The 27,805-nt window shown below is 43.3% G+C and overlaps 1 protein-coding gene across 2 annotated transcripts in view; it reads left to right on the top strand.

The window, feature by feature from the left end:
- RTP1 (receptor transporter protein 1) overlaps positions 1-27,522 on the top strand; it is a 49,756-nt gene extending 22,234 nt beyond the window's left edge. The window contains exons 2-8 of one of the 2 annotated variants that reach the window (XM_049880678.1): positions 5,775-6,085; positions 11,195-11,367; positions 13,660-13,969; positions 19,923-20,083; positions 23,449-23,506; positions 23,984-24,432; positions 26,355-27,522. In XM_049880678.1, coding sequence (XP_049736635.1) covers positions 24,161-24,432; positions 26,355-26,874 — 792 coding nt within the window. In that variant the 5' untranslated portion in view covers positions 5,775-6,085; positions 11,195-11,367; positions 13,660-13,969; ... (1 more) ...; positions 23,449-23,506; positions 23,984-24,160 and the 3' untranslated portion in view covers positions 26,875-27,522. Of the gene's footprint in view, positions 1-5,774; positions 6,086-11,194; positions 11,368-13,659; positions 13,970-19,922; positions 20,084-23,448; positions 23,867-23,983; positions 24,433-26,354 lie in introns of those variants that run through there. The other variant, XR_007516834.1, reaches the window with a different exon arrangement.
- Positions 27,523-27,805: the final 283 nt, after the last annotated feature.

Raw genomic sequence — 27,805 nt, 5'->3', positions numbered from 1 at the left:
CTCTCTAGTTTTTGTTGGATTCACATGAGAGGAAATATTCTGTGGTTATTAAAAGCGTGGGCTTCAGAGCCAGACCAGCCTGTATAATGTTTTGGTGCTGTGTGGTTTTGGTCAAGTTCTCTTTGAGCCTTCCTTTCTTCACCCTTTAAGTGGGTATGGATGGTATCTACCATACAGATGCTATGTACAGATTAAATAAGATAATGCACAGAAAGTGTTTAGCACAGTGCCTGCACACAGTATTATTATAGTAATTATTACAGAAATTGTTACATATTTTGCATTGTGTACCTTGTTTTTTAAGAATTATTTTGCAAGTTTACCTTGGTCTGTAACCATGTTTACAATGATTACTTCCCAGCTTACTGCAGCTTCCTTCCTGTCCTAGCTTCCTCTTGCTACATCTCTCCAGCTGCCCAGACCCTGCACTCACCCTAACCCTTTTGCTCCACTTTGGTGGTTTTCTCAGGCTCTGGCGCTTATTTTCTCTCCGGTTCTCTTTTCACAAAGTTGGTCAAAACTTTTCTCAATCTTAACCCTGTCGGCATCATTCCCTGCAAAAATGTCTTCAAGTTTCTGGTCCATGGGTAACACTATTCCTTGTTTTCCAGGACTGTTAGAGGTGATTACTTATGTTTTATTATTATTTATGTTTTTTTTGTGTGTGTATTTTGACAGAAATTTGAGTGGATGGGTAATTAAGAATGTGGGCTCAGAAAGCACATATTGAAAATAACACCTTGGCAGATTCCCAGACCCTGGTTGTGTAGCCCTTAGGGGATGGCAGTTGGGTTTGAAGCTTCTTAAAATTCTGATTCCAACAGAAGCCTCTTTTCCTGCTCAGGGAAGTCCGTTTTCCTCTCATTCCCTCTTCACGAAGGTCCGCATGATCCTAGAGAGTACATCTCCCTTTGGTCACAGTTATGCTGTTACTCCTTGTCCACTTGGGCCTTTTATTAGAAAAAGACCTCTCAAAACAAATCAGAGTTGGAGTTCAGGCCCCAAGAGTTGTGCCTTCAGATGAATTCCCTATGGCGGGAAGGCACAATTTGGGGGAGGAGCAGAGTTAGACAGGAATTGGCAATGGCATTTTTTAAAGACCCAAACCCCAAGTTACAATTGGGGTTTTTCCAAACCATAGATACCTTTGTTGCTGAGAACATGGGCAGTGATAAGGTGCTGAGGAGGGTAACTGAAGCCCCTGCTTAATGGATCAATACAGCCACTCATGACGTAATTTTAAGTAAATATTTTTCTCTGATAATGGGAAGGAGTGTGCTCTAGCCTGTCCCACCTGCTTTCCCCAGCATGGAGACCATTGGTGTCTCTGGGGCATCAGAAGTGTGTCCAGCATGTCCAGTGAGGCCCAGTAACTAGGAGTGTGTGTAAGTGAAAGAGGAGGGGAGTTATAGGCTAAACTGGAAAATATTCAGGCAAAGAGAGAGAGGAAGGAAAAGAGAAAGCAAACGATCACTGGTAGGGTTTACATAAAAGTCTTCAAACAAGAGGGCCAGTTGTGAAGTCTTGGGCCCATCCTTCATCAACGCCTGTTGAAGATCATCATTCCTGCCTTGGCTCTGCCTTTGCCTTTCCCAGAGCCGTTTGTCTATTACAGACCAACAGATGAAGAGCTCTTTGCAGACATTGGATGTATCAGACACCTTCCTTCTTATTTTGGCATCCTCATACAGCTGCAGCCTACTATAAGACTGAGCCTCTGTGAGACCCCAGGGTTGACTGCCATCTTGTCTAATCTGGCCAAATACCCTTCTCATTGTCCTTTCTGTTTTTCTACTTTTTTTTTTCCCCTCTTAGTAACTCTGTCTTTTTGTTCTTCACGCTTTCTTTCTCTTTACCCTTCTTTGCCTGTTTCTTTCTTAACTATCTATCTGCTTCTCCCCTCACCTTTATCTTTTCTCTCTTTTTCTTCCTTTTCCTCTCTTCTTACTTTAAACATTTCTTTCTGTACTTTCCTGGTTCTCACTCACTCCTCTTTTTTTTCCTTCTCTCCCCCTTTCTCTCTACTAACATCTCTCACAGGATCTCTCTTCTTATCTATTGCCAAGCCTCTCTTTGCTACTTTATCTTTTAGTCTCTACTTCTCTCTACTCATCCTCTCTGTGTTTCTTCTCTTTCTTTCACCTGAATTTCTTTCTTTCTCTTTCCTTTTATTAAAAGACACTGTAATATGTCGACTTGATGGCACTGGGTTAATATGAAATGTAAGTATATATACAAAAAACAAACAAAAAAAAAACCAAACCCATTGCCGTTAAGTAGGTTCCAACTCAGTGACCCTGTAGGACGAAGTAGAACTGTCCCTTAGGATTCCCAAGGAGCAGCTGGTGGATTCGACTTGCCGACCGTCTGGTTAGCAGACAAACACTTAAACCATTGTGCCACCAGGGCTCCATACATGCAAAGAAGGGCACAAACCATTAACAAACAGTTCATCAAATAATTATAAATTGAAGACTTATTTTACCTCTGCAAAGGTGAAGAAATAGAAGAACCCTGGTGGCACAGTGGTTTAGAGCTACGACTGGTAACCAAAAGGCCAGCAGTTGGAATCCACCAGCTGCTCCTTGGAAACTCTATGGGGAAGTTCTACTCTGTCCTATAGGGTCACAGTGAGTCAGAATTGACTTGATAGCTATGGGTTTGTTTGTTTGTTTTTTCCATTAGGGCTCTGTAAGCCTTCTGCTTTGTACCATTCTGACCACAACCTCCTCCATCCTCACAAGCCTTACTTTTGTGACTATTATTTCTTTGATTTTTTAAAATATATGGTTTTATCACCTACCCGTGCATCCTAAACAATATAGTTTAATTTGGCCTATTTTTGAACATCACGTACATATGATGTGACACCGTATGTATTCTTTTATGTCTTGCTTCTTTCACTGCATATTATGGTTGTAAGATTCATCCATGTTGCTGTTTGGAATTATAGTTCATTCACTTTCATTGCTGTCTAATATTCACTGTGTGGAATACTGAAATTTATGCAGTCTACTGAACATCTCTTATTGTAGTTATCAAAACACCTGGGTCATCTCTGAAAATTAGAGTTGAATTTGCTGCCCCCTTGTGTCTTACAACGCTATAACAACGACATCATAAATACCCTTTCTTACTCCTTACCCATAAAAACTAGTTGCATGGAGCGATTCCAACTCATAGCGACTCCATAGGACAGAGTAGAACTGCCCTGATAGGGCTTCCGAAGTGCAGCTGGTGGATTCGAACTACCGGTCTTTTGGTTAGCAGCCGTAACACTGCGCAAACAAAAAACCCGTTGCTGTTGAGTCAATTCCGACTCGTAGCAATCCTATGAGACAGAGCAGAACTGCCCCATAGGGTTTCCAAGCAGCAGCTGATGGGTTCAAATTGCCACCCTTCTGGTTAGCAGCTGAGCTCTTAACCACTGATCCCAAAACCAGCTCGGCTTTCACCAAGCCTGCCTACTCAAATTACACCTACAGCTGCAAAGAGCTCTCTTGTGGGGGAGGCTTTTATTACCAACACCAGGCCCAGCTATATCTGACTTCTGAGGTTTGAGTCTCCAGAACGGAAAGGAATTTGGCATGAATAGATTTGCCGAGATATAGTTGGGAGATGCTCAGGCACTTGCTAAAATATTTTCAGTAAAGATACCAGTAAAGATATAAAAATATTTTCAGTAAAGATACCCTCCACAATATCATTATCTCAAATACCAAGTCTGAAAGCAGGCTGGGAAATTTATTCCAATGGTCTTCTTGAATGCCAGATATTGTTCTAGGCACTAGAATACAAGACTGAACAAGGAAGACAATAAACAATTGGATAAATCACTATTGCAATATACTACCAGTTGGTGATAAGTCTAAGATGAAGAGAAATTAATGGTGAAGAAATAGAAGGCAACAGGGTGGTCCATGGAAAGCCGCTCAGAGAAGATGTCGCACCAAAAGTGAATGAAGTGATGGAGTAAGCCGTGCAGAGTGGGGGAACTGTCGAAAGAACTGCAAGGGTAAAAGTGTTAAGCAGGAAAAGAGTTGGATGTGTTTGAAGGACAGCAAGAAGGTCAGTATGTCAAGAGCAGAGTGAGGGGGCCAGAGAAGGAGAGATAGGTAAGGCCTTACAATTAGGGAAGGAAGGCTGGATTTTACTCCTAGAACAATGGGGATCCATTGGAGAGTTTGACCAGACGAGTAATAGGATCTGATTTACATTTCGCAAAGATCACTCTAGCTGCTGTGGAAAATCGATTCTAGGGGTAGAAAGTGGAAGCAGAGAGATAAAATAGGAATGTGTTGCAAAAGTCCTGGCAAGAAATGGGACCGCTTTGAAGAGGGCGAAATGGTGGAGATTTGGAGAGGTGGTCATATTCAGGGCGTATTTTGAAGATGGATGTGGTGACATATTAGATGTGGGTGAGGAGGGAAACGGGATTCCAGGATGGCAGCTAGGTTTGGCCTCATCTGGTAGCAGAGGGGTTGAGGACAGAGGAGGTGGGGGTAGGTTGGGTTGGGGTGGGGGCTGAGGGTGGGGTGGTTGGGGATGGGGTGGGAGTAGGGGTGGGGGGTCAGATCTCAAGTTCTATTTGGGTGCATACCATGTAAGAGAGAAACACATTTCAGTTGCAGCTGCAGTTTATTCTGTCATGTCCACAGTGAGTTTGGGTGCTATCTTTAGCTAGAAAGTGAACCTTTGGGCCTGTTTCTCTGAGGACCCTGAATACAGAGAGTCAACCTCCATCCCCCAGGGAGGATATAAATATATTTATCTGGTCACAAGATCACTGCCATCCTGTCGCTTTCTAGAACTTTATGAATAAGACTTGCATGTCACTACCCCCAAACAGAGTTCATTATTGCCTAGGCCTTTGTGGTCATTAGGGTTAGTGTGTTCCATGAAGTTGATGAGCAAGGGCTCCCTTTCACCGCTTTTGCTTCCCCAGTAAAATCTGTATGGGATTCAGCTGGCCTATTTTAGTAATAATTGAACTCCTGACTAAAAATTGAGTCTGACTTTGGTAGTTGATGAGATGGCACCTGGTACCACCCCTCAGGGAAGATGACCTGGGTAAGATTAGGAGTGGACTGACTAACGCAAAGGCTGGGAAAGTGGGTGGAGGGGACAGCTGGGAAGGGGAACAGTGCCTTCATATATTTTTCAATAAATATTTTAGAACAAGTAATTAGTCTTGTCCTCACAGACTACAAAATAGGAAGGAGGGAACAGGGTGAGATGTCACTTGGAATGACTAGGAGCAACAGGATCACCGTGTTCAAATAGCTGAGGGAGTGCTTTTCTTAGAAGAGGGATTAAAATTGTTTTATGAGCCAATAAATATGGAGAGGAATTAAAAAGACAGGGATATTATTTATAACTCAAAGCATGAGAGAAGTTTCTGCCAGAGCTGTCCAATGGTGAAGTAGGTTGCCTTGTGGTTAATGAGCTGCCCATTACTGGAAGCATTCAAGAAGAGGCAAGAGGCATATTGTTTAAATGAATACCTTTAGAAGTATATGCCCATGTAAATATACATGTATGTGGATGAAGTATATTGTACATGTATTTCAGACTGTAGGAGGTCATAAAAATCTTCGATTTCTTCATCTTCGATGGTTGTGACTGGTGCATAAATTTGAATCGTAGTCATAGTCACTGATCTTTCTTGTAGATGTATAGATATTAACCCATCTCTGATTTCAGGATAGATCTCCAGATGTTCTTTTTCGCGATGACTGTAACACCATTCCTCTTCAATCTGTTGTTCCCTGCAGAGTAGACCATATGATTGTTGGATTCAAAACAGCTGATACCCGTCCATTTCAGCTCACGTTGTCAAGAAAGACCAATTGCTACAAAAAGACTTCGTGCTTGGTAAAGGGGAGTCAGCAAAGAATGAGGGAAACCCTCAATGAGATGGACTGACACAATAGCCACAACAATGGGTTCAAACATCCAGTGATCATGAAGCTGGCACAGGACTGGGGAACATTGCGTTCTGATATGCATGGGGGGAGGAACCTGAGAACCTCTGGCTGAAAGGGTGTCAGAAAGGGACTGACTGCACTCTTGGAAAACAAACAAGGTATATAAGGCTCACCCAGCCCTCTCTCCTTTCTACCCTCCAAAGCTCCCTGTCTACTGTAGAGAATAGGAAGGCTTGTGAGTCAAATCTACAGGGTCAGACACATCAAAGCCTTAACCCCTCAATTATATCAGCCTGCTGATGCCTTGTAGAATGCCAACGGCAGGTGTACTCAAAATCTGATATGGAAAAAAGTGGACAAGGTGGATGACATCATTGGGTCCAACTTAGGGAGGTCTTGGGTTTTGAGAAAATGTTACTCTTCTTTCCAACCCCTTCCTACTTCCTTAGGCAGCAGCCCTGAGCTTGGTTCACTGGGAATCCTGCTGAGGCTTCATCATAACGGGGGACTTGGCAAAATATTGGGTGCCCCTCAACTCTCTCTTTAACCTCTTCTTCCTTTTACAGGATTTCTAGCTCTTTTCATTTCTCTTGAACTGTCTCTTTCCAGAACTGTCTTGGCTTGTGCAAACAGCATTTTGCTTTGAGTAAGGGGTCTAGGCTCTGAATCTGAGCTCTGCCTTGCACTAGCTCTGTGGCCGTGACTAGTTCCCTTACCTGTCAGGAGGTTGGTTTCTCTGTTTAAGGAAAAATAGAAGGGGAGATCATGATCAAAGCCATGGCAGTGGGCTTGGAGGTCACGGTTAGCAAGTGAAGTGTTTGGGCCAGGCTAGCCTCTCCAGCACTTCTTGGAAACATCATTCATTTAATCATCCTGAAGTAAATCTATTCATACAGCCACCCAGAAATTACTGTTGTACTTTTGGGTGAAGCCACTGTTTTCTCTGTGCAGGATCTTGGTACAGAAGGCATGCTTCTCTAGGTCATTATTCATTATGCCTCTGATTTAGCCATCATCAAGGACGACTATTTCTTTCCTTTGTCACCTAGGGCCCTTCATGCCTTGTATATATATCTCCCAGTCTGTAGTTTAGGTTTGTATTTTGTAGTGACAGATAGAATTTTAAATTTATTTTCAAAGACAAAGTATGGCTGAACAAATTACTTCTGATAAAGAGCATGTTCAACGTATTTCTGGGGCTCAGCAGAACTTGAGTTGGAAACCATCATAAAATCGATAGCATGGAGACTTTGGGTTCTTGAGGAAGCTCCTAAATATGTATTAATTCATTTGCAGAGTACTACAATGGGCCAACTGCAGGCCCTGCAAATAATTCCTAATAGGAAAGAACACACAGCAACCCTCTGTCCAGGGCATTTCACAGAAAACAGAGGGAACATGGCATGGAAAATCCCTTCTATGTTCTCTCTGGAGCTCGAGGAATTTCTGGGGTCACAGTCTTACAGAACTGAAAGACCTACATGGTGAAGGGCAGGCCAGAGAGGTCAGTTGCAGTCCCAGGAAGCCTTTCTGAGTTGTTGTGTGTTGTTGAGGATGCTTCTCACGATACCTCATCGTCGCTCTCTAATGAAGAGGATCCAGTAGGAGAGGCTTGCTCAGGACTCAGCACCAGGAATGGAGCTCTACAAGAAAAGCTTTTGTTTTTACCGTATAGACACTGATGATCTTTTCCCTATTCCCATTACATTGCATGGGAGGCTAAAAACACAGGGCCTATTTTGCGACCACTCTGGTAACAACCGTATAGTGGTATATGGAACTTATGTGTGCATCAACTCAGTCCTGTATCCATCTTACAATTCTACTCTCTTTTTTACCCTCTATTTTGTTTTTGCTAATTTAATTTTTTCTTAATTTTTTTGTATTGTACTTTAGATGAAGCTTTACAGAGCAAACTAGTTTCTCAATAAACGATTAATAAAACCGAACCCGTTGCCGTCGAGTTGATTCCAACTCATAGCGACCCTATAGGACAGAGTAGAACTGCCCCATACAGTTTCCAAGGAGCACCTGGTGGATTCGAACTGCCAACCTTTTGGTTAACAACTGTAGCTATTTTTTTTTTAATAATTTTTATTTTGCTTTAAGTGAAAGTTTACAAATCAAGTCAATTTCTCACACAAAAAACCCATATACCTTGCTACGCACTCCCAATTACTCTCCCCCTAATGATACAGCCTACTCTCTCCCTCCACTCTCTCTTTTCGTGTCCATTTTGCCAGCTTTTAGCCCCCTCCACCCTCTCATCTCCCCTCCAGTCAGGAGATGCCAACATAGTCTCAAGTGTCTACCTGATCCAAAAAGCTCACTCCTCACCAGCATCCCTCTCCATCCCATTGTCCAGTCCAATCCATGTCTGAAGAGTTGGCTTCGGGAACGGTTCCTATCCTGGGGCAACAGAAGGTCTGGGGGTCATGACCACTGGGGTCCTTCCAGTCTCAGTCAGACCATTAAGTCTGGTCTTATGAGAATTTGGGGTGTGCATCCCGCTATTCTCCTGCTCCCTCAGGGGTTCTCTGTTGTGTTCCCTGTCAGGGCAGTCATTGGTTGTAGCCAGTCACCCTCTAGTTCTTCTGGTCTCAGGATGATGTAGTCTCTGGTTTATTTGGCCCTTTCTGTCTCTTGGGCTCGTAATCACCTTGTGTCCTTGGTGTTCTTCATTCTCCTTTGATCCAGGTGGGTTGAGACCAACTGATGCATCTTAGACGGCTGCTTGCTAGCGTTTAAGACCCCAGATGCCACTCTTCAAAGTGGGATGCAGAATGTTTTCTTAATAGATTTTATTATGCCAATTGATTTAGAAGTCCCCTGAAACCATGGTCCCCAGACCCCTGCCCCTGCTACACTGGCCTTCGAAGCATTCAGTTTATTCAGGAAACTTCTCTGCTTTTGGTTTAGTCCAATTGTGCTGACCTCCCCTGTATTGTGTGCTGTCTTTCCCTTCACCTAAAGTAGTTCTTATCTACTATCTAATTAGTGAATACCCCTCTCCCATCCTCCCTCCCTCCCCCCTCTCGTAACCACAAAAGAATGTTTTCTTCTCAGTTTAAACTATTTCTCAAGTTCTTATAATAGTGGTCTTATACAATATTTGTCCTTTTGCAACTGACTCATTTCACTCAGCATAATGCCTTCCAGGTTCCTCCACATTAGGAAATGTTTCACAGATTCCTCACTGTTCTTTATCGATGTGTAGTATTCCATCGTATGAATATACCATAATTTATTTACCCATTCATCCATTGATGGGCACCTTGGTTGCTTCCGTCTAAGTGTGCACATATCTGTTCGTGTAAAGGCTCTTATTTCTCTAGGATATATTCCAAGGTGTGGGATTGCTGGATCGTATGGTAGTTCTATTTCCAGCTTTTTAAGGAAGCGCCAAATCGATTTCCAAAGTGGTTGTACCATTTGACATTCCCACCAGCAGTGTAGAAGTGTTCACTGCCTCTCCAACATTTATTATTTTGTGTTTTTTGGATTAATGCCAGCCTTGTTGGAGTGAGATGAAATCTCATAGTAGTTTCGATCTGCATTTCTCTAATGGCTAACGATCGTGAACATCTCCTCATATATCTGTTAGCTACCTGAATGTCTTCTTTAGTGAAGTGTCTATTCATATCTTTTGCCCATTTTTTTTTTTTTAATTTTTGCCCATTTTTTAATTGGGTTATTTGTCTTTTTGCAGTTGAGTTTTTGCAGTATCATGTAGACTTTAGAGATGAGGCGCTGATCAGAAATGTCAGCTAAAAACTTTTTCCCAGTCTGTAGGTAATCTTTTTACTCTTGGTGAAGTCTTTGGATGAGCATAGGTGTTTGATTTTTAGGAGCTCCCAGTTATCTAGTTTTTCTTCTATATTCTTTAAAATGTTTTGTATACTGTTTATGCCATGTATTAGGGCTCCCAACGTTGTCCCTATTTTTTCTTCCATGATCTTTATTGTTTTAGATTTTATATTTAGGTCTTTGATCCATTTTGAGTTAGTTTTTGTGCATGGAGTGAGGTATGGGTCTTGTTCCATTTTTTTGCAGATGGATATCCAGTTATGCCAGCACCATGTGTTAAAAAGACTGTCTTTTGCGCATTTAACTGTTTTGGGGCCTTTGTCAAATATCAACTGCTCATATGTGGATGGATTTATGTCTGGATTCTCAATTCTGTTCCATTGGTCCATGTATCTGTTGTTGTACCAGTACCAGGCTGTTTTGACTACTGTGGTGGTAGAATAGGTTCTAAAATCAGGTAAAGTAAGGCCTCCCACTTTGTTCTTCTTTTCCAGTAATGCCTTATTTATCCAGGGCCTCTTTCCCTTCCATATGAAATTGGTGATTTGTTTCTCCATCTCATTAAAGAATGTCATTGGGATTTGGATCGGAATTAAATGTATAGATCGCTTTTGGTAGAATAGACATTTTTGTAATGTTAAGTTTTCCTATCCATGAGCAAGGTATGTTCTTCCACTTATGTAAGTCTCTTTTGGTTTCTTGCAGAAGTATACTGTATTTTTCTTTCTATAAGTCTTTTACATCTCTGGTAAGATTTATTCCTAAGTATTTTATCTTCTTGGGGGCTACTGTAAATGGCATTGATTTGGCGATTTCCTCTTCGATTTTCTTTTTGTTGGTGTAGAGGAATCCAACCGATTTTTGTATGTTTATCTTGTATCCCGATACTCTGCTGAACTGTTTTATTAGTTTCAGTAGTTTTCTGGAGGATTCCTTAGGGTTTTCTCTGTATAAGATCATGTCACCTAGCAGCCATAGCTTTTAACCACTATGCTATCAGGGTTTCCAAACAATTGATACACATATCGTTTTGTGACATGGATTGCCAACCCTACAACATGTCAACCCTCTCCCCTTCTTGACTTTGGGTTCCCCATTACCAGCTTCCCTGTCCCCTCTTTCCTTCTTATCTTTGCCCCTGGGATGGTGTGCACCCATTTAGTCCCATTTTTCAGTGTGTGTGCCTGTCTAATCTTTGGCTAAAGCGTGAATCTCAGGAATGACTTCAGTACTGAATTAAAAGTTTGTATGGAGTAATTTAATTTTTTTAATATAAAAATTTCAAACATACACAAAAATAAAGAGAATAGTACAATAAGACTCCATGTACCATTCCTCTAGACTAAACAATTTTCAAGATTCTACACTTTTGCAAAGTTGGTTTCTTTTATTTTTAATTTTATTCATAGTTGGAGAATTTTAAAGGAAATCCCAAACGTCATGTCATTTCACCCTTACAGACTTCAGTGTGCATCTCTAAAAATCATGGACCTGTTCTTAAGAAAAACCACAATGACATTATCACAACTAACAAAATTATTAATACAGTAAAACCTGTGAAAGCTGGAACCGGTGTAAGGCGGAAACCTGTCAGAGACGGAAAGCTAAAATATTTTCCACTAATAAAAAAATGGTAAGCATGTACCCCATCAAAGGCAGAAAACTTGTGAGACTCAGAAAAGCAAGGTAGTCTCATTGAGTTCTGACTCTCACAAGTTTCACTGTGATTTCTAGAATCATCTAACCTTCAATCCATAGTAATTTCTTGTTAAGTGCAGTCGAATTTGTTCCCACTCATAATGACCCTATGTACAACAGAACGAAAACACTGCCTGCTCCTGCACTATCCTCATGAAACTTGTTATACGTGAGCCATTGTTGTAGCCACTGTGTCAATACATCTTGTTGAGGGTCTTCCTCTTTTTTGCTGACCCTCTATTTTGCCAAGCATGACAGCCTTCTCCAGGGACTCGTCCCTCCAGATAAACGTCCAACGTCCGTGACACGAAATCTCACCATACTCACTTCTAAGGAGCATTCTGGTTGTACTTCTTCCAAGACAGACTTCTTCTTTCTTCTGGCAGTCCATGGCATATTCAATATTCTTCACCAACACCATAATTCAAGCGCATCAATTCTTCTTTGGTCTTAATCTCCCTATTTCTCACTTTCCCTCCATGTAGTCCCAGCTAAGAATGGCATGGTGGATATTGTAAAATCTTCCCCTCATTCTCCATTCTGTATCAATGAAGAGAGTTTTTGGGGTCTGAAGCAGAGGCCTTCTCAGTCTCCAAGCCTCCTGGGGGAAATTTCTATTCCTGCGGCTCCCTCCCTTGCAACATTTGAGTTCCTATCTTACATCAGCAGTCCCTTGGCTCCATTCTCACTTGTTGGGGCTTGTTAAGAAAATCAAGATGCACAAAATTTGTGGCAGTGCAATGTCCCATGTAGGATGTAAGGGTGTCTTAGATTGGGTTTCCTGGATACAGACTTTGAGATGGAGAATTGCATGCAGAGTTTACAGGGAGGTGCTCTCAAGAGATACTCCTATAGATCCTTGAATCAGCCAGTCATTGGCCTTGGGGAGCTTGCTGTGAAGGGCAATTCCCAGTGAACCACCAGCAGCCCATATTCTTTGCTGGAAAATGGGGCATCTGCAGAGAGGAGGGGATCTGGATGGAGATATGGAGTGATATCTAGAGGATGTACGTAATATAGGTGTTTTATTTTCACCCATTCAATATACTTCTTTCTGCAGCCACAGCGACAAGTCCTATGAACGAGACAGAAGTTAATCAGACATATCTGGCTTTCATTCAAGGCACAAAGAGATAATGATGAAATTAATAAAGGAGCAATAAAAAGACCAAGAAAGGGAGATAGCATTCTCTAGGGAAGATCTGAGAAGTCTCCCTGGAGAAGGTATCTTTGAGCTGGGTTTGAGGGAAAGGCTAGATTTTTGACAGGTAGAGATAAGAGCAGCAAGAAGGTTCACGGAGTCTTTTTGAAATTTTTAAAAAGCTTGTAAAGATCTTCAAGCCTCAGATCTTTGTGAATAAAGACTCCTCGATTCCTCAAAGTCAATGTCCCCTGAAGACATGAGATAGAGCAGAGTGGGTAGCATGGAGTGGAAGAGAAGCCCAAGGGGCCTTGCCCTAGAGAAGTTTCCATGTTTTAATACCTTGAGGGCTGCAGGAAGCTGAGGTGTTCCCTGGAGACCCTTTCTCATTTCCCCCATGGTTTTAGCATACTGTATTTATTGGAAGTTTAGTCACACAGACATTTTCTGAGGATGTTCTATGTGCTTTGAACTGTCTGGAAAATACGTAATGGCTAAGCTTTTGCCATTTCTCTTATGGTTCTCACCCTCAATCTTTTCCAGCAATTTTTGGTCATTTTAGAAAGTTTGTGTTTTGCTACTTTTTTGGAGACACGCATACCTTGACCCCCTTCAGCCTTGACCATTGTTCAAAGAGTTGTTCACCCCTCCTGAATGCTGCTTTTGACGCTGAGTATCTAGGATCATGAGCACTGGGTTGTGGTATAGCTGACATATAAATGGATAAGGCTTACTTGCTTTAATCTTATGGGTTTAAAATAAATCTTGTAAACTCCCTCTTGCCTCTTTTCTCTTGTTCTTGTCTCCCATTGGCCAATCACAACCAGAAGTAAGAGGACAAGGGAGCTCACTGGTGTCCCAGGGCATGGAGCAAGGTGGAGAAGGGTAGAGAATGCATTTGGGGGGCCGATACAATGGTGTGCTGAAGCTGACTCCTATCAGCTCAGGAAAGCCAACATGCAAATCTCTTCCCAATTCTGAGTTCAGTGATAACACTTCGGTAGTTTGAAGTTAGCTAAGGTAGGAATATTTGTACCATGGGAATCAGGAAACACTACAAATTGGGGCTTTTTTTCTCCCCTCCAGATGAGCTGATTGTTAAACAACTATCAGGACATCACTGGACAAATGAAAAAAATTGGCATAGACCAAGCAGGGGTCTCTTTGGCTCAGATGTGTCTGCTCTGCTGGACTGGTGGTGTCTAGACTGCAGAAGAGAAGATCCTTGGAGGGGTGGCCAGGGATGGCTACCCTGAAGAAGAAGGAAAAGGCTTGTTCTGTGTGGTCCCAGAGAGCAGAACGAAGACCCAAGGATGGAAATCCCAGCTAGACTGGTCTGTTTCAATATATGGGAGCATGTCCAGATTGTTAGAGTTGCTGCACATGGGCTTCTCAGGTGGGTAGGACTCTGTGTCATCGAGACTGTCAAGAAGAGTTAAAGACCTGCTGTTAGATCAGAGGCATGCCCAACTCTGATGTCAGTAAAGCAGCCTCCCAGACAATCTTCATGCCTTCTTTCTTATTCTCCATTAATTTGTGATGACTTGAGGAACTGTGCCAGTTTGCCTGGGGGGGGAGGCAGGAAAGTGAGAGGGGAGAAAGCTCCCAAAATCATAACAGCAGTGTCTTTAAATATTTCAACAGTCATGAAGTTGGGTGGGGGGTGACACACTTAATCATTGTGGGTCCAGAAGGCAAACCTAAGATCAGTACATGAATGAAACAGAAAAATAGACGACTCACTTCATAGAATGAAAGTATTTAAAGAAAGCTGGTCAAAAATCAAGCTAAGTATGAAGTATTGAGTTGACTGTAGGTGACGGTATTCAAGCAGAAGCTGGAAATGCAGGGAAATGCAGACAAGGTTATAGAAAAGATTCTTTTATTGGGGTGGGCTATTGACCTAGATGACCTTTAAAGCCCATTGTAGCTTAAAGATGGTATAGTAACGGTTAGCATTTATTTAACACTGTAGAGTCACTATAAGTCGGAATCCACTTGATGGCAATGGGTTTGGTTTTTGGTCTTTTAAGCCAAATAAAGAAGCCCTGGTTGCACAATGGTTAAAGCAATTGGCCGCTAACTGAAATGTCAGCATTCAAACCCACTAGCTGCGGCACGGAAGAGAGAGGTGCCAGGCTGCTTTCATAAAGATCACAGCACTGGAAACCTTATGGGGCACTTCTCCTCTGTCCTGTAGGGTCTCTATGTGTTGGAATTGACTTGATAGCAGTAGGACTGTTTTTTGGTTTATAAGCCAAATATGGAGGCCTGGTGGTGCAATGGTTAATTGCTGGGCTGCTAACTGGAAGGTCATTGGTTCAAATCCACCAGCTGCTCCATGGGAGAAACATGTGGCAGTCTGCTTCCATAAAGATTTACAGACTTGGAAGCCCTGTGGGGCAGTTCTACTCTATCCTATAAGGTTGCTATGACTGGAAATTGACTTGATGGCAAGTTTTTGGTTTATGAGCCAAACACTGTTCTAAGCAGTCTGAACATGTTGTCTCATTTAATCCTTACAAATTTATGAAGTGGGCACTATTATTTTTCTCATTTTATAGATAGGAAATTAAGATCTAGGGAGGTCAAGTCACTTGGCCAATTGTCACATGGCCGGTAAGATGTAAAGCCAGGACTTGAATAGCACAGGCTGATTCCAGAATCCACACTCTTTATCTTCAGTGAGATTGAGGTGTCTGAACCTTTGGCATCATTGCTCAACAGGTATTGTGCTAAGACAATCAGCAGGAAGAGCCTTGGGGCAATAGTGATGGACTTTGATGGGTTGACAAGTTCCCCTTCACTCAGTGAGTTACTTAGCTCGGTAATCTCTGAAATGTCTACAAGTACTATTACCCAAGGGACACCTCACTGCCTATTACCTCAAGCCAGAATGAGATAATCTTACTCTTGACAGTTTCTAAGTGATGGGTTAGTCAGCACTTAGAACGTGTAGAGTGGCCTTAAAAAAAAAAAAAATTTTTTTTTTTTTTTTTTTTTGGCCTTACAGGTGTGTTTTTTTTGCTTCTTTTGTGAGGTTAGAGGGAATATGCTTGTGTGACCGAGTTTTCCAACCTGACCAGAGAGTCTGTGAGAGCAGGAAGTGCAGCCATGTTTCATGGAATCCAGCAGATCCCTCCTCACCTACAACAAGTCACCCTGGGTTCATAGATAAGAGCACCGAGCTTACATGATTCTGGCAGACACAGCCTTGCCCTCAAGGAGCTTATGAACTATTAGAATTGTCATAGTCGCCATTTACCCTAATACAAAAAAGAACATGGCAAACGCAATACAGGTGCCAAAAAGGGTTTTTAGAACTTACCTGGAAGGATGAGAACATATTTTCTACCGAAAACATTTGGGGAATCTCCTCAGTTTTGGTAGGATTTTAGCCCATTCATTCAACATCAATTTTTGATACTTGTTCTCAATGCCTGGATTGCATCAGCGAATAAGCAGGATGTGGAACCTGTTCTCAGAGAGCTTACCATTTCTTGGGAAGACAGATAATTAATCCTGCCATTACACAGACAGTGGTTAAGAGAGTGGACACTGGCATCAGACTGCCAAGGTTCAAATCCCTGTTCTACCACTTACTGGCCAAGTGACCCAGGGCAAGTTACCAAACCATTTCAAGGCTTATTTGACTCATTCATAAAACGTAAAAGTAAAATAACCTTCTACATAGAGTTATTGGGAGGAAAAATGTAAACACTTAGCAAGGTCGCTGTCCGGCATTGTAAATGCTCAGCGAATGCTAGAAATCTTTATAAATGTTGGGGCATGGGAGCACACAGGAACTTTTCCCTATGTCCAGTGTGAGGGAATAAGCATACAAGGCTGGGTAAAGCGCTTCATGATGAAGATGGGAAGAAGAATTTCAGGTGGAAGAAACAGCAAGAACAAAGCAGAGAGGTGGGATTCTAGGCCCTGTGGGAAGGAGAAGAGTCAGACAGGTGGACTGAGAAAGGGTGAGGTGGTAGGAGCTATGATTGGTAAATTAGATTGAGACCAGATCATGGGGAACTAGAGTGATAGGCTGAGCAATTAACCCAGGAGGGCAGTCCTAGAGCAGGAGTTGACACTTTTTGCATTCTTTTTGTAGGCTCTGCTAAGTTTACTTGGAATCAGAAAAGTTTGGAGGACATTTTGACTCATGTAAAGATATAACCTAGAGCTGTCTGCATGGGGTGGTAATTTTACAATTTGGTCATTTAAAGATTTGAAGAGATTTCTAAATAACTATCAGCCCTTATTTATTTAGAAAATATTTAGTAAGGAAAAATTATGAGTCTTGCAATATTTCCTCATTGGAAAAACAGACAGTAGCTCTTTATATATGATATTTTTGTGTACCTAGGGGGTTTTGGAGAGGGGAATCTTGTCTTGACCAAAGCTATAGGTGTTTCGTGTAATTGCGGACCCACAGATTGTTATAGGAGGGAGAAAACTTACAGGGCATGTGGTACAGTTCTACTCAGTTTAGGGATGCTGAAATGTAGGACTAGAGAGGCCAAGTTCCCCGGGTCATACAGCAAGTCAATGACAGAATGTAGGCCCTCCTTTCTCTCTTTCTTGTCCTCTTCACACAGTTCTTGCTAATAGTGCATCTGATCAGAGATGGTCTAGATAATCTCCAAGACCCCTTCCACTCCTTGACTCTGTTTTATACATTGTTGTGTTTACCAAGTTATGTGGTGGAGGTTCAGCCAATACAATCGAAAGATTTAATGTGATCCAGGATTATTTTGTGGTTTCTGTGAAATCACATCCAGAGCAGTTCCTCCTTACTTCCAGAGGAGAGAAACTATGTTTTCTTTTTTATTGCTTTTTTGGGAAAAGTCATCCTTGGAAGGAGGATGGTGTGTGGCAGATGAAATTTCCCTTCTCTTCCACCTCCTACTTGCCTTTCTCCCTTTCTTCTGGTGAGTAGAGGGTCTTTGACATAATAGAATGGACAGAATCTTTGTTAGTATAATAATCAATCAAGCTTATGTAGTGGGAAGTGGTCAGTATTAGCGGAAGAAAGGTTTTACTTGCTTGTAGATGTTTCACTCTGAAAGTTGAATTAGGCTCCTGAAGGGAAAGCAGAGGGACAAAGGAGGCTGAAGAGAACACAGAAAAGGGACCAGAGAAAGAAAGGAAAGTTCTGAGTACTCTTCCTTGGTGGGCCCTCTGTAAACTGATGAATAATTTGATGGACAAGTACAGGGAGGTTGTGCTCCACCCTCTGAACCCCATGAGTATGACAGTCAAACAACGTTAAGCTTTTCTGATAATGTATTGTGCCTTCATTCCCTCCTATACATTCCATGAAGAACCAAGTTGTTAGAGTTGAACAAATGCATGGCTTTTTAAAACCACCTCAGGAAGTCAATCTCGGGGGGGTATGACCCAATCTTGAAGAAGATACATGGTAGTGGCTGCTAGGCAGCAGGAACATGCATAAGGCTCAGTTTTCACGTCCTAGGCCAAAAAAAGGCTCTGGGTTAGTCTAGGTCACCTGGCTGATCAGTGTTCACTGGGCACAGAATGGGTGGGAATAATTCATCTTTGTGTCTCTTGTGCTTAGCATAGAGCCTAATAATAGTTGAGAATTCAGAATTTTTGAATAAATTAATGAGCAAAAAATTTGCTACTTCCACACAAGTAATGGTTCTGGGAAATACATTGTCTTTTTTTATTCTGGATCAAATATCTTGAAAATGGAGATGATAACTTTTGAAGGCTGGGCCATTTCTCTTGACTATGCCCTCCTTTTAGTTACTAGACCATGTTTGGTTATAGTTATAGTATATTTTCTGATTAATAACTTTCTCAAAGACTAGGTCAGGAACTCAAAAATAAGCACAAAAGAGACAGAGAATGTCACGGGAATAAGAGTTCAAGAGCGCAAAGACTGGGAAAATTTAGACTTAGGACTGTGACTGAGATGAACGGGGAATGTGGCATGGATGCAGCTTTGACATTGCCCTGGAAAACAGTGAATTTCCAGGACTCACAAAATTGAGCTGTATCTTGGAAGAGAAGCTCAATGGCTGTGGTTAGGGGAGAAGGTAGGGAGTGTTTCCTATACACCATGGTTTGGCATGTAGTGGAGCGGGGGTAGTGATGGGTTGAGTACCTGTAATGCTTTTCTTTTCTGTGTTCAAGGGTGAGCATTCCCACTGCAGGACTGGTCTATTCCTTTTTGGCCATGTTTTGGGGTTGATAAAAGCATTGTGGAAGCATTGTAGAAGTGTTGGGTTTGCTAGATTGGTTTACTCTTTTGTTACTTTGTCTCTCTGATCTTCAGTTTACTTTTCTGCAAAATATTGTCAACTCCCACTTACCTCATAGAAGTTGATACATCTTTCTCAAGGAACTAAGCTTTTTGGAGGCCAAGGAAAAATGATCAGGCAGTGTGATACAGAGTCTCTAAAGATAAAAAAAAAAAAAAGATAGCTGCCTTCAATTCCTTCCCTCCCAGTATGCACATGTCACTTAACCATGAAGAGACGAGGTTTATTTCCCAGCCTTTTAAGTCTGGCTGGCCTTGTATTTACTTTGACCACTAGAATTAGATGGGAGCGATGCTGGGGATTTCTAAGCCCAGGCCTTAAAAGGACTAGCAAATACTGTTTTCTTCCTCTTGGAATGGTGCTTCTTGGAAATCAAGTCACCATGCAATGAGGAAGGCCAAGCAGCTAAGTGGAGAGGCCCATGTGGAGGAATGCCATAAACAATGCCATAGCAGTGAATAAGGCATTCTCTAAGTCCATAAAAGGTATTCTGGTGGAAGCATTGTGGAGGAGGAAGGCAAATCCACATCCAGTGTCTATTCCAGTGAGAAAAAAGTACTGCACTTTTCCTGATGGATATGGTCCAATGTAATCAATCTGCCAAGGGGTAGCTGGCTGCTTCCCCTATGGAATTGTGCCATAATTAAGGGTTTAGTGTTGATGTCCACTCTTGGCAGATTGAGCACTCAGTAGCGAACTTACAGAATTCCTCATTATCATTAAGATATTCCATAGAGAAGTGCTTCTGATTAGGAACTCATTTTGCATCAAATGAAATACGGCAATAGGCTCATGCTTACAGAATTTACTGTCTTATATTCTCCATCATCCAGAAGCAGTTGGCTTGACTGAACAGTGGGATGGCCTTTGGAAGACTCAGTTATGGAACCAGCTTCCTTGCATAGCTGGAAAGTGTCCTCCAGGATGTGGTATATGCTCTGGATTAGCAATCAATATATCCCAGTTCCAGTAATTAAAGAGTGGAAAATGGAATGGCTCTCTCAAAATTACTCCTAATAGTACACTAGTGATCTGTTTTTCTTCCTGTCCCCACAACTTTAGGCTCTTCTGGTTTAGAGGTCTTGGTTCTCAAGAGAAGAATGTTCCTACAGAGTGATGGTTCAATTAAGCTGAAAGTTGAGACTACTACCTGGCCACTTTGGACTCTTTATATCAGTAAATCAACAGGCAATGGAGCAGCTGACTATTTTGGTTCTGTGAAGGTAGGGCATTCTGGGAGGGGAAATTCTTTGATGTGGGACAGTTGGGCACATTTAAATCCCTAGTCACTGGGCACTAAATGCCAGTATCAAATTCTAGTCATTGGTCCAGGCCCAAAACATACTACTCCTCCCTTTCCAAACCCTTAGAGATATGGAACTGCCTGTGGTTGAGAATCACTTTTTATTAGTGCATCATTTCAAGAGTGACAATGTTTATTTTTTATAACATTTTGGTAAGCAATAATAGAACAATAAGCTTTATAAAATATTTCTTATTGAGCTAAATAAAAACTAGAAGCATGGTTTCCTTTCTTTTCTTTTTCTTTTTACCACTGTATTTTCTAGTTGGAGATTTAGTTTTTAAACCATTTTATGGATTTAAAATATGACTGCACACTATGAAATTGACCTGGTTGAGTTCTATAACTTTAAAGATGCCCAGAATGGTAATCTATAAATTTTGGATTCATGGCATCAGAGATGATTTGATAGAGCCAAACCTGTTGCCGTAGAGTTGATTCTGACCATATAGGGCAGAGTAGAACTGCCCCATAGGGTTTCCAACAAGCAGCTGGTGGGTTTTAACTGTTGACCTTTTGATTAGCAGCTGTAGCACTTAACCACTGTACCAGCAGGGCTCCTATATTTGATACAGAGTAAGTTGCAATTCCGCAGGGTTACCAGTCCTGGTAGAAATATTACTTTCTTAGAGAAAAACTCTCCTATACTGAAGGATGAATTACACTGGCCTCTGGATAGCAAGTGCAGTTTCTAAATTAACCTTAATGTGTGCCAATGGGGATTGCATCAGCTGATTAAAAGCACTCATGCATACACACACACACACACACACACACACTCCACTCTGGTGATTCTTACCTTTTGCTTTTTGTTTTTCATCACAGTGTTTATTGTAGCAACAAGAGCAAAATACTTCCAGAGGATTCTTTCCTGATGTTGGGTAATACCCTTAGGCTCCAGTGTAAATTATAAGGTCCACTCAGCTTCATGTACTTTCTGGGAATGTCCTCTGCCTCCTTTCTCACCTTGGCCTGTGGCTGCCACCTGAACTAGCTCCCACCCCAACTCTGAAGCTGGTTAAGCCAGTTTACTTCTCTAGGTATTGCTTGCCTTAATTCAGAGGCAAAGAAAAAAGGACTTGAAGGATTTAAAGTTTAACAAAGGGTCCCAAAGAACTTAAACAGCCCTTCCAGTGTTAGTGTACAATGGATTTAGAATTAATTTCTGTCCTTTTCATTGTCTGTAGTTTAAAGCCAAAGTGACATCTCCCCAGAGCTCTTCAATTCTGTAGCAGCTCATGAGGAGACAGACCCTGACTCTGGGCACAACCTGGCATGCCTCATTAGAAACTTTCTTCCTTGATCCAGCTGCTTCCAACCTACTTCTCAACCTCCAAGGATTCAGGTTTCTAAGTATAAAGCTCTCTGAAACCATATATGGCTACAGTCAGAGGGGCCCTTAGAGTTGTCATCTACCCTAATTCTTCATTGAAGAGTTGGGCAAACTGTGGCCAAGAGAAGGGAGGTGACTTGCCCAGGGTCACAAAGCCACCCAATAGCAGAGCTAAGATATGTATTTATACCTCCTGACTCCCTGTTGAGTCCTTTTTCTAATAAGCCAGGGTGTCCGGCACCAATGATTATAGCTTTACCCATATGGTGTGCCTAGAGATGTTTTGTGGTGCAGCAGTTAAAAGCTATGGTGCACTACGGCTGCTAACCAAAAGGTCTGAAGTTCGAATCCACAAGCTTCTCCTCAGAAACCCTATGGAACAGTTCTACTCTGTCCTGTAGAGTCACTACAAGTCGGAATCGACTTGACGGCAACTGGTTTGGTTTGGTTTGGCTTTTGGTATTCTTTTAGGTAAGATTTCAAGCTGAATTTCCCTTTTAGCTCTAAAATTTTTACACTGGGGTTCAACAGTCTGTGGCAACAGTAACAGGGACATGGAGGGCAAGACAAAACTCCTTTCTTTTGGGGGGGGTGTGACCTCAGCATAGCTTAGTGAACCATTTGCTGAAAGAATGTAAATTTTACTTCCAATTCTTGGAGCCTGGAATGGCTCTATCCAGTGATGTGAAGGTGGAAACATGCATTTATTCAGCAAAGGCTACACTCTAGATCCCTTGTTGGGCGTGTTCACAGATATTTGATATTCTCCTTTGTTATACAACCATCCTGCAAGGCTGGCACTGTCTTCACTTGAAAGACAAAGGAACTTCTGGCCACACAGTCAGTAAGCAACCATGTAAATTAAAAATATATTTACATAAAACATCAACACATGTTTGCCAGAATGAAAAGATGCACATTAAATATATTAGAATGATTACCAAAGAGGATATAAGGGAATTAAAAAACAAACAAAAACAAACAGGCAAGCTGGTTTCAGAGCCCCTGCTTTTAATTACTACAGATACTACTTTCTTATTACCCTGTTGCCAAGATGAGTAAACTGAGGGTTAAAATAATGCAAATCAAAGCATTCAAACATCCATGCAAAAGCAGGAGGAGCACTTGGAAGGTATCAGGGAAGAAGGCTCTGGTATCAGACGGGAGATTGGACTTTCAGGTTCTCCTTTTTCATCCCTGTCCTTCAGGATCTGCAGGCTGTCCATAATTCACACTGTTTGGAGAGCTCACTCAGATTCTTGCAGCCATGTCAAGCCTTTGTGAGAACAGAGTCAAGAGATACTGTTTTCTGACTGCAGGAAGGGTTGTCTGTGATGCTTGGAGTGCAGATTTGTGAGCATCATCAATTATTTTTATATAAGTAGATGACCAGAGTGTAATTGTGATATGTTAAAAAAAAAAAAAAAAGGAACACTTATTGTCCCCAAATAGAAGATTGGCTCAATAAATTCTGCCCATCCATATATCAGGATATAGGCAGTCTACAAGAGGTTACTGCAGAATAACATTAACCACCTAGAAATATAATCATGATATATTGTTATCTAAAAAATAGGTCATGATATGGTATGGTTTCTGGTATGTAGAATATGATTCAAGATTTGTAAAAACTTGCATATATATAAATAGACATACATGTACAGAAAAATAGCAGGAAAGGTGTATATATCATGGTATTAACAGTGGTTATCTTGGGTAGAGGTATTATGGAGGAGTCTTTTGTTTCATTTCGCCTATATTTTCTAATTTTTATATACTAAACCTGCATTACTTTTATAAAGAGAAAATAATTTATTTAAAAAGCAGCAGAAGCAGGACCTATGGCAAAAGCTTCCTTGCCCGTGGATTTGTGCTTCTATTCCATATCAGCTTGAAAATTGTCTTGACTGCATCTGCCAGGCTGATGCAATGGATCCTACCTTTGTGCACAGGTGGCTGCTCTTGGACACAGTTGTTGCAGCATAGGTCTCATTGCATTGTGGTTATTAGGTGAGTATCACTTAGCATAGCTTGGTATAGAAACTGGCACATGGGTATGTTTGAAATGAATGAATTAGTGAATGGGTATGGGGTCAATAGCCTTGGGTTTGGATACCAGCTCTGCCATTTATAGGCTGAGTCCCAGGCTCTGATCTGTACAGTGGCAATAATAACAACGAAAGGGTCAAGAGACCTCCAAACGTGTTTTGCAAATGTCTAAGGGATGGTCACCAGACGGGTGGGGGTGAAGAAGAAGAGGTTACTATTATTGCTCCATCTATTACAGGTCTACCTCTTCCCATTACTTACTTCTCCTTGGCTCCCTAAGGCATCATGGTTACCATAGCAGCCAGATAATGATGATGTCTCTAGAGGGCAGCAAGGCAAAGCTGAGATAGCTCAGATCTTCGCCTCCCCATGCCCTTTGCAGGCTGGGGCGAGCTGGGCTGAAGCTCAGCCTCCTTTTGGGTCCCCACCTTGTCGCAGGTAACTTTGATCCACCAACTCTGCCTCTGCAGCCTCAATTTAGGGCCTTGGAACATCTCTTTGGAGACACTCTCCTCCCCAAGCCCTGTCTCTTGGCACCCTGCCTGGTTGCTGTGGAAACAGGTTCCACTGCGGACAAAGGAGGGAGCTGGGTCCTGCTTCCTCCTGGTCCTGTCAATGAGGATTTTTAGACCGTGGAGACTGCGCTGCCCCGTGCTGCACCTGCCCTCGCTCCCCGTGTTCTCACTCAGGTGGAGCTTGCCCTCCCTCGTCCCTGACAAGACCATGTGTAAAAGTGTGACCACAGGTGAGTGGAAGAAAGTCTTCTACGAAAAGATGGAGGAGGCGAAGCCGGCAGACAGCTGGGACCTCATCATAGACCCCAACCTCAAACACAATGTCCTGGCCCCTGGCTGGAAGCAGTACCTGGAGCTGCACGCCTCAGGCAGGTGAGTAGCCCAGTAAGTAGGGGACTTGCAGGCAGCCCCTGACTCCCCAGCCAGCCCTGGGAGCACTTTCAGAGAGGAGAGAGAACCATGTAGAAGCCAGGTGTTTAGGGTCGATCTCACTGTTGGGCCAGGCATAAACAGGGAGGCAGAGAATGAGCCCTTAACTGGTAGTTAAGACAACCAAGTTCTGATGCCAGATCTGCCATTGAGCATCTGTGTCATGTTCCCTCTCTGAGCCACGCTGTCCCCATCTGGGAAATAAAGAGGTAGGATATTTTAAACAGTCTTAAATTCTGACATTTCACATATTTTCAGATTTTAGTAATCGGCTAAAAAGTGATTGAAACCCAAGGGAAGGAGGCTTGAGGTTCCATGGGGGGTCAAGAGGCCTGTGCTCTGGACTTGGGACCACACACACACACACATCCCAGTTGCTGTCGAGTTGATTCTGACTCATAACAACCCTATAGGACAGAGTGGAACTGTCCCATACTGTTTCCAAGGAACAGCTGGCAGGATCAAACTGCTGACCTTTTGGTTAGTAGCTGAGTTCTTAACTACTGTGCCACCAGGGCCCTGGACTTGGGACAGTTCAGTTTAAAACACTTTAATTTAGCTTGATTTACTTTAAAATTATTGAACATATGAAGTGTACTAGAAACAGGCTCTATTAGCTCTGACCCTTGAGCAATTTAGTTTCCTTCTGTGGCCCTCACATTCTCTCTCCATTTGCAGAATGAGGGGTTAGCTTAGATCCTTGTCACTTAAGGTGTGGTCCATGGGTCAGCCACATCAGCATCAACTGGAGTTAGAGATGCAGAATCTTGGGCCCCATCCTAGACCTACTTAATCAGAGTCTGCCTTTTAACAAGATCTCTAAGTGATTCATAGGTACAAGAATGTCTGAGATGACCTGCTTCATTCCCTTCTGCAGTCTTGTCCATGATCTATAATGCAAAGACTCATCATTGGGATGAAAGATGGGGGACGCCAAGTGGTGCAGCCTGGGGGTCAGAAGCAAGACCTTCCTTCCCACCCTGAATTCAGTCCATTCAATTAAATTCAAGAAACATCTAGCCAGCACTTCTTATGTGCTGAGTTTTGTGGTCTGATCTGAGAGAGAGAAACAGTCCCCAAAGGAGGTAACAGAAAAGACATGAGAATGAAATCGTGAAGCCCCTAAGCTAGCTGATGGGAGGGGTGCAAGGGGCTGGAAGCTTGCTGGCAGGGATCCCAGTGCTTGGAAGGCTAGTGGGGCTGAGCCAGGAGGGCTGTGGCTCTCCCAGATCTGCCTGGTGACCTGTCATCCCCAGCTGGCCCTAGTTTGGGGAACTAGGCCCACAGGGCTCAGTCTTAGCACAGACAGCTTCCACTTGGAGGCCTTGGGGTGCGTTAACGCTGGCACCCGCCGGAGGCTGATGGGTGATAATTGTGCCTTTTTCTCCGCATTCGGGTCTAGCCTGTTCACAGTCAGTGTTGACAGACAAGAATGTGCAGGTGGAGTATGCGGTTTCCCATCTGTGCCAGCCGTTCTCCCTGTCAGACTCACAGGAGGTCTGGGCAGGAAGAACTCGTTTAGTTTGCTCTGCTAATTTTAGAGATGAAGAGTGAGGCCCAGAGAACGGCCCAGGAGGCATGTGGTGGAGGGAGCTGAGGCCTCCAGAGAGCGCTGAGGAGGCAGGCCCTGAGGGCAGAGCTCTGCTGGATGCCAGGTGGCCTCTGAGGAGGGCGCTGGTTCTGTCCCAGAGTGCTCACAAGGGGGCAGGCCGCTTGGGGAAGGGGGCGAGGCGCTAATGAGCCCAGGGAGCTGTGAACACAAGGCCTCAGCTTCCAGCCTCTGCCCACCTCCCCTCACGCCTTCCTGGGCTGTTTCCATAGCTGCCACCCCCGCCTCTCCATCCTTCCTTTCCCCTTCCCCACAGGTTCCATTGCTCCTGGTGCTGGCACACCTGGCAGTCGCCCCACGTGGTCATCCTCTTCCACATGCACCTGGACCGCGCCCAGCGGATGGGCTCGGTGCGCATGCGCGTCTTCAAGCAGCTGTGCTACGAGTGCGGCACCTCGCACCTGGACGAGTCGAGCATGCTGGAGGAGAACATCGAGAGTCTGGTGGACAACCTCATCACCAGCCTGCGCGAGCAGTGCTACGGCGAGCCGGGCGGCCAGTACCGCATCCACGTGGCCAGCCGCCAAGACACCCGGAGGCACCGAGGGGAGTTCTGCGAGGCCTGCCAGGAGGGCATCGTGCACTGGAAGCCCAGCGAGAAGCTGCTGGAGGAGGAGGCCACCACTTACACCTTCACCCGGGCGCCCAGCCCCGCCAAGCCGCAAGCCGAGGGCGGCTCGGGCTGCAACTTCTGCTCTATCCCCTGGTGCTTGTTCTGGGCCACGGTCCTGCTGCTTCTCATCTACCTGCAGTTCTCCTTCCGCAGCTCCTTCTAAGATCCCCTTGGTGTGCCCTGGGGCACTAGGGGCCCAAAGCTCATGGAAGCCAGCCGGCTGGTGACGGGGATCAGGGGAGACCTAGATTGGGAGCAGGGTCAAGTTTCTAGCTGTTCCTGCCACTGCCTTGGTGAGGACTCTGGAGAATCACCCAGTTTTCCATCTGTAAAATGAAGGGTTCAGGCTACATCAGTGGTTTTCCAAGTGAAACCCTGGGCCCCCAAATTCTGTAAGGGACCCTAGGGACTTTTGAATTCAGAAGGTAGATTGAGTGAGTGGGTTTCTGACACCTTGTCCAGTTACCCATCCCCAACTCCTATTTCCTCCTCTTGCTTTTATCAGAACAGTTCCATCTTAGATGGAGTTCCATTTAAGATTTTTTTTAAAGGAAAAAAGGTTCAACTGCTTTTTAAAAAGTTTGAAAATAGCAGAAGTAGGTGATCTCAAAAGGCCTCTCTACAGGAACGCTCTCATCCTTACTCTTGTAAAGCCCCATCCACACCCCATCATCTCCCACTAGCTGTAACTGCAGCCTTAAATAAACCTTTTTGCCCACTGTAGAAGCCTCATTCATGGCTCTGTCCCATGCACGCAGCAAAGGTTTCTCTTGAAGGGAGGGAGGCAGGAGTAAGCACCAGACTGTCAAAGGTCCCCGTACTTCTGTTCCCCAGGACTCCAGCTTCCAGCTTCCCTCTGCTCAGGATTTTTGGGTCTGCCTAGCTCAAAGATGGTGGTTGGGATGGAGTCCCACAGAGCAAGGCTTCCCACCCATTGCAGAGAATAACAGCCAGCAGAGAATTTAGGGGAGAGGTTTAGAAGTGGTGCACAAAATCCCAGGAAATCAAATATAATGAGTGTATCTCTAGGGCCTTCAGAGTTCAGGGACCAAATCTAATTCTCAGCAATTCTAATGGCCAGAAAAATGCAGAAG

Source organism: Elephas maximus, chromosome 1, assembly GCF_024166365.1.
Source record: "Elephas maximus indicus isolate mEleMax1 chromosome 1, mEleMax1 primary haplotype, whole genome shotgun sequence".
NCBI classification, from domain to species: domain Eukaryota; kingdom Metazoa; phylum Chordata; class Mammalia; order Proboscidea; family Elephantidae; genus Elephas; species Elephas maximus.
Note: the sequence above shows the minus strand (reverse complement) of the source record. Positions and strands in the feature narration are given on the sequence as shown.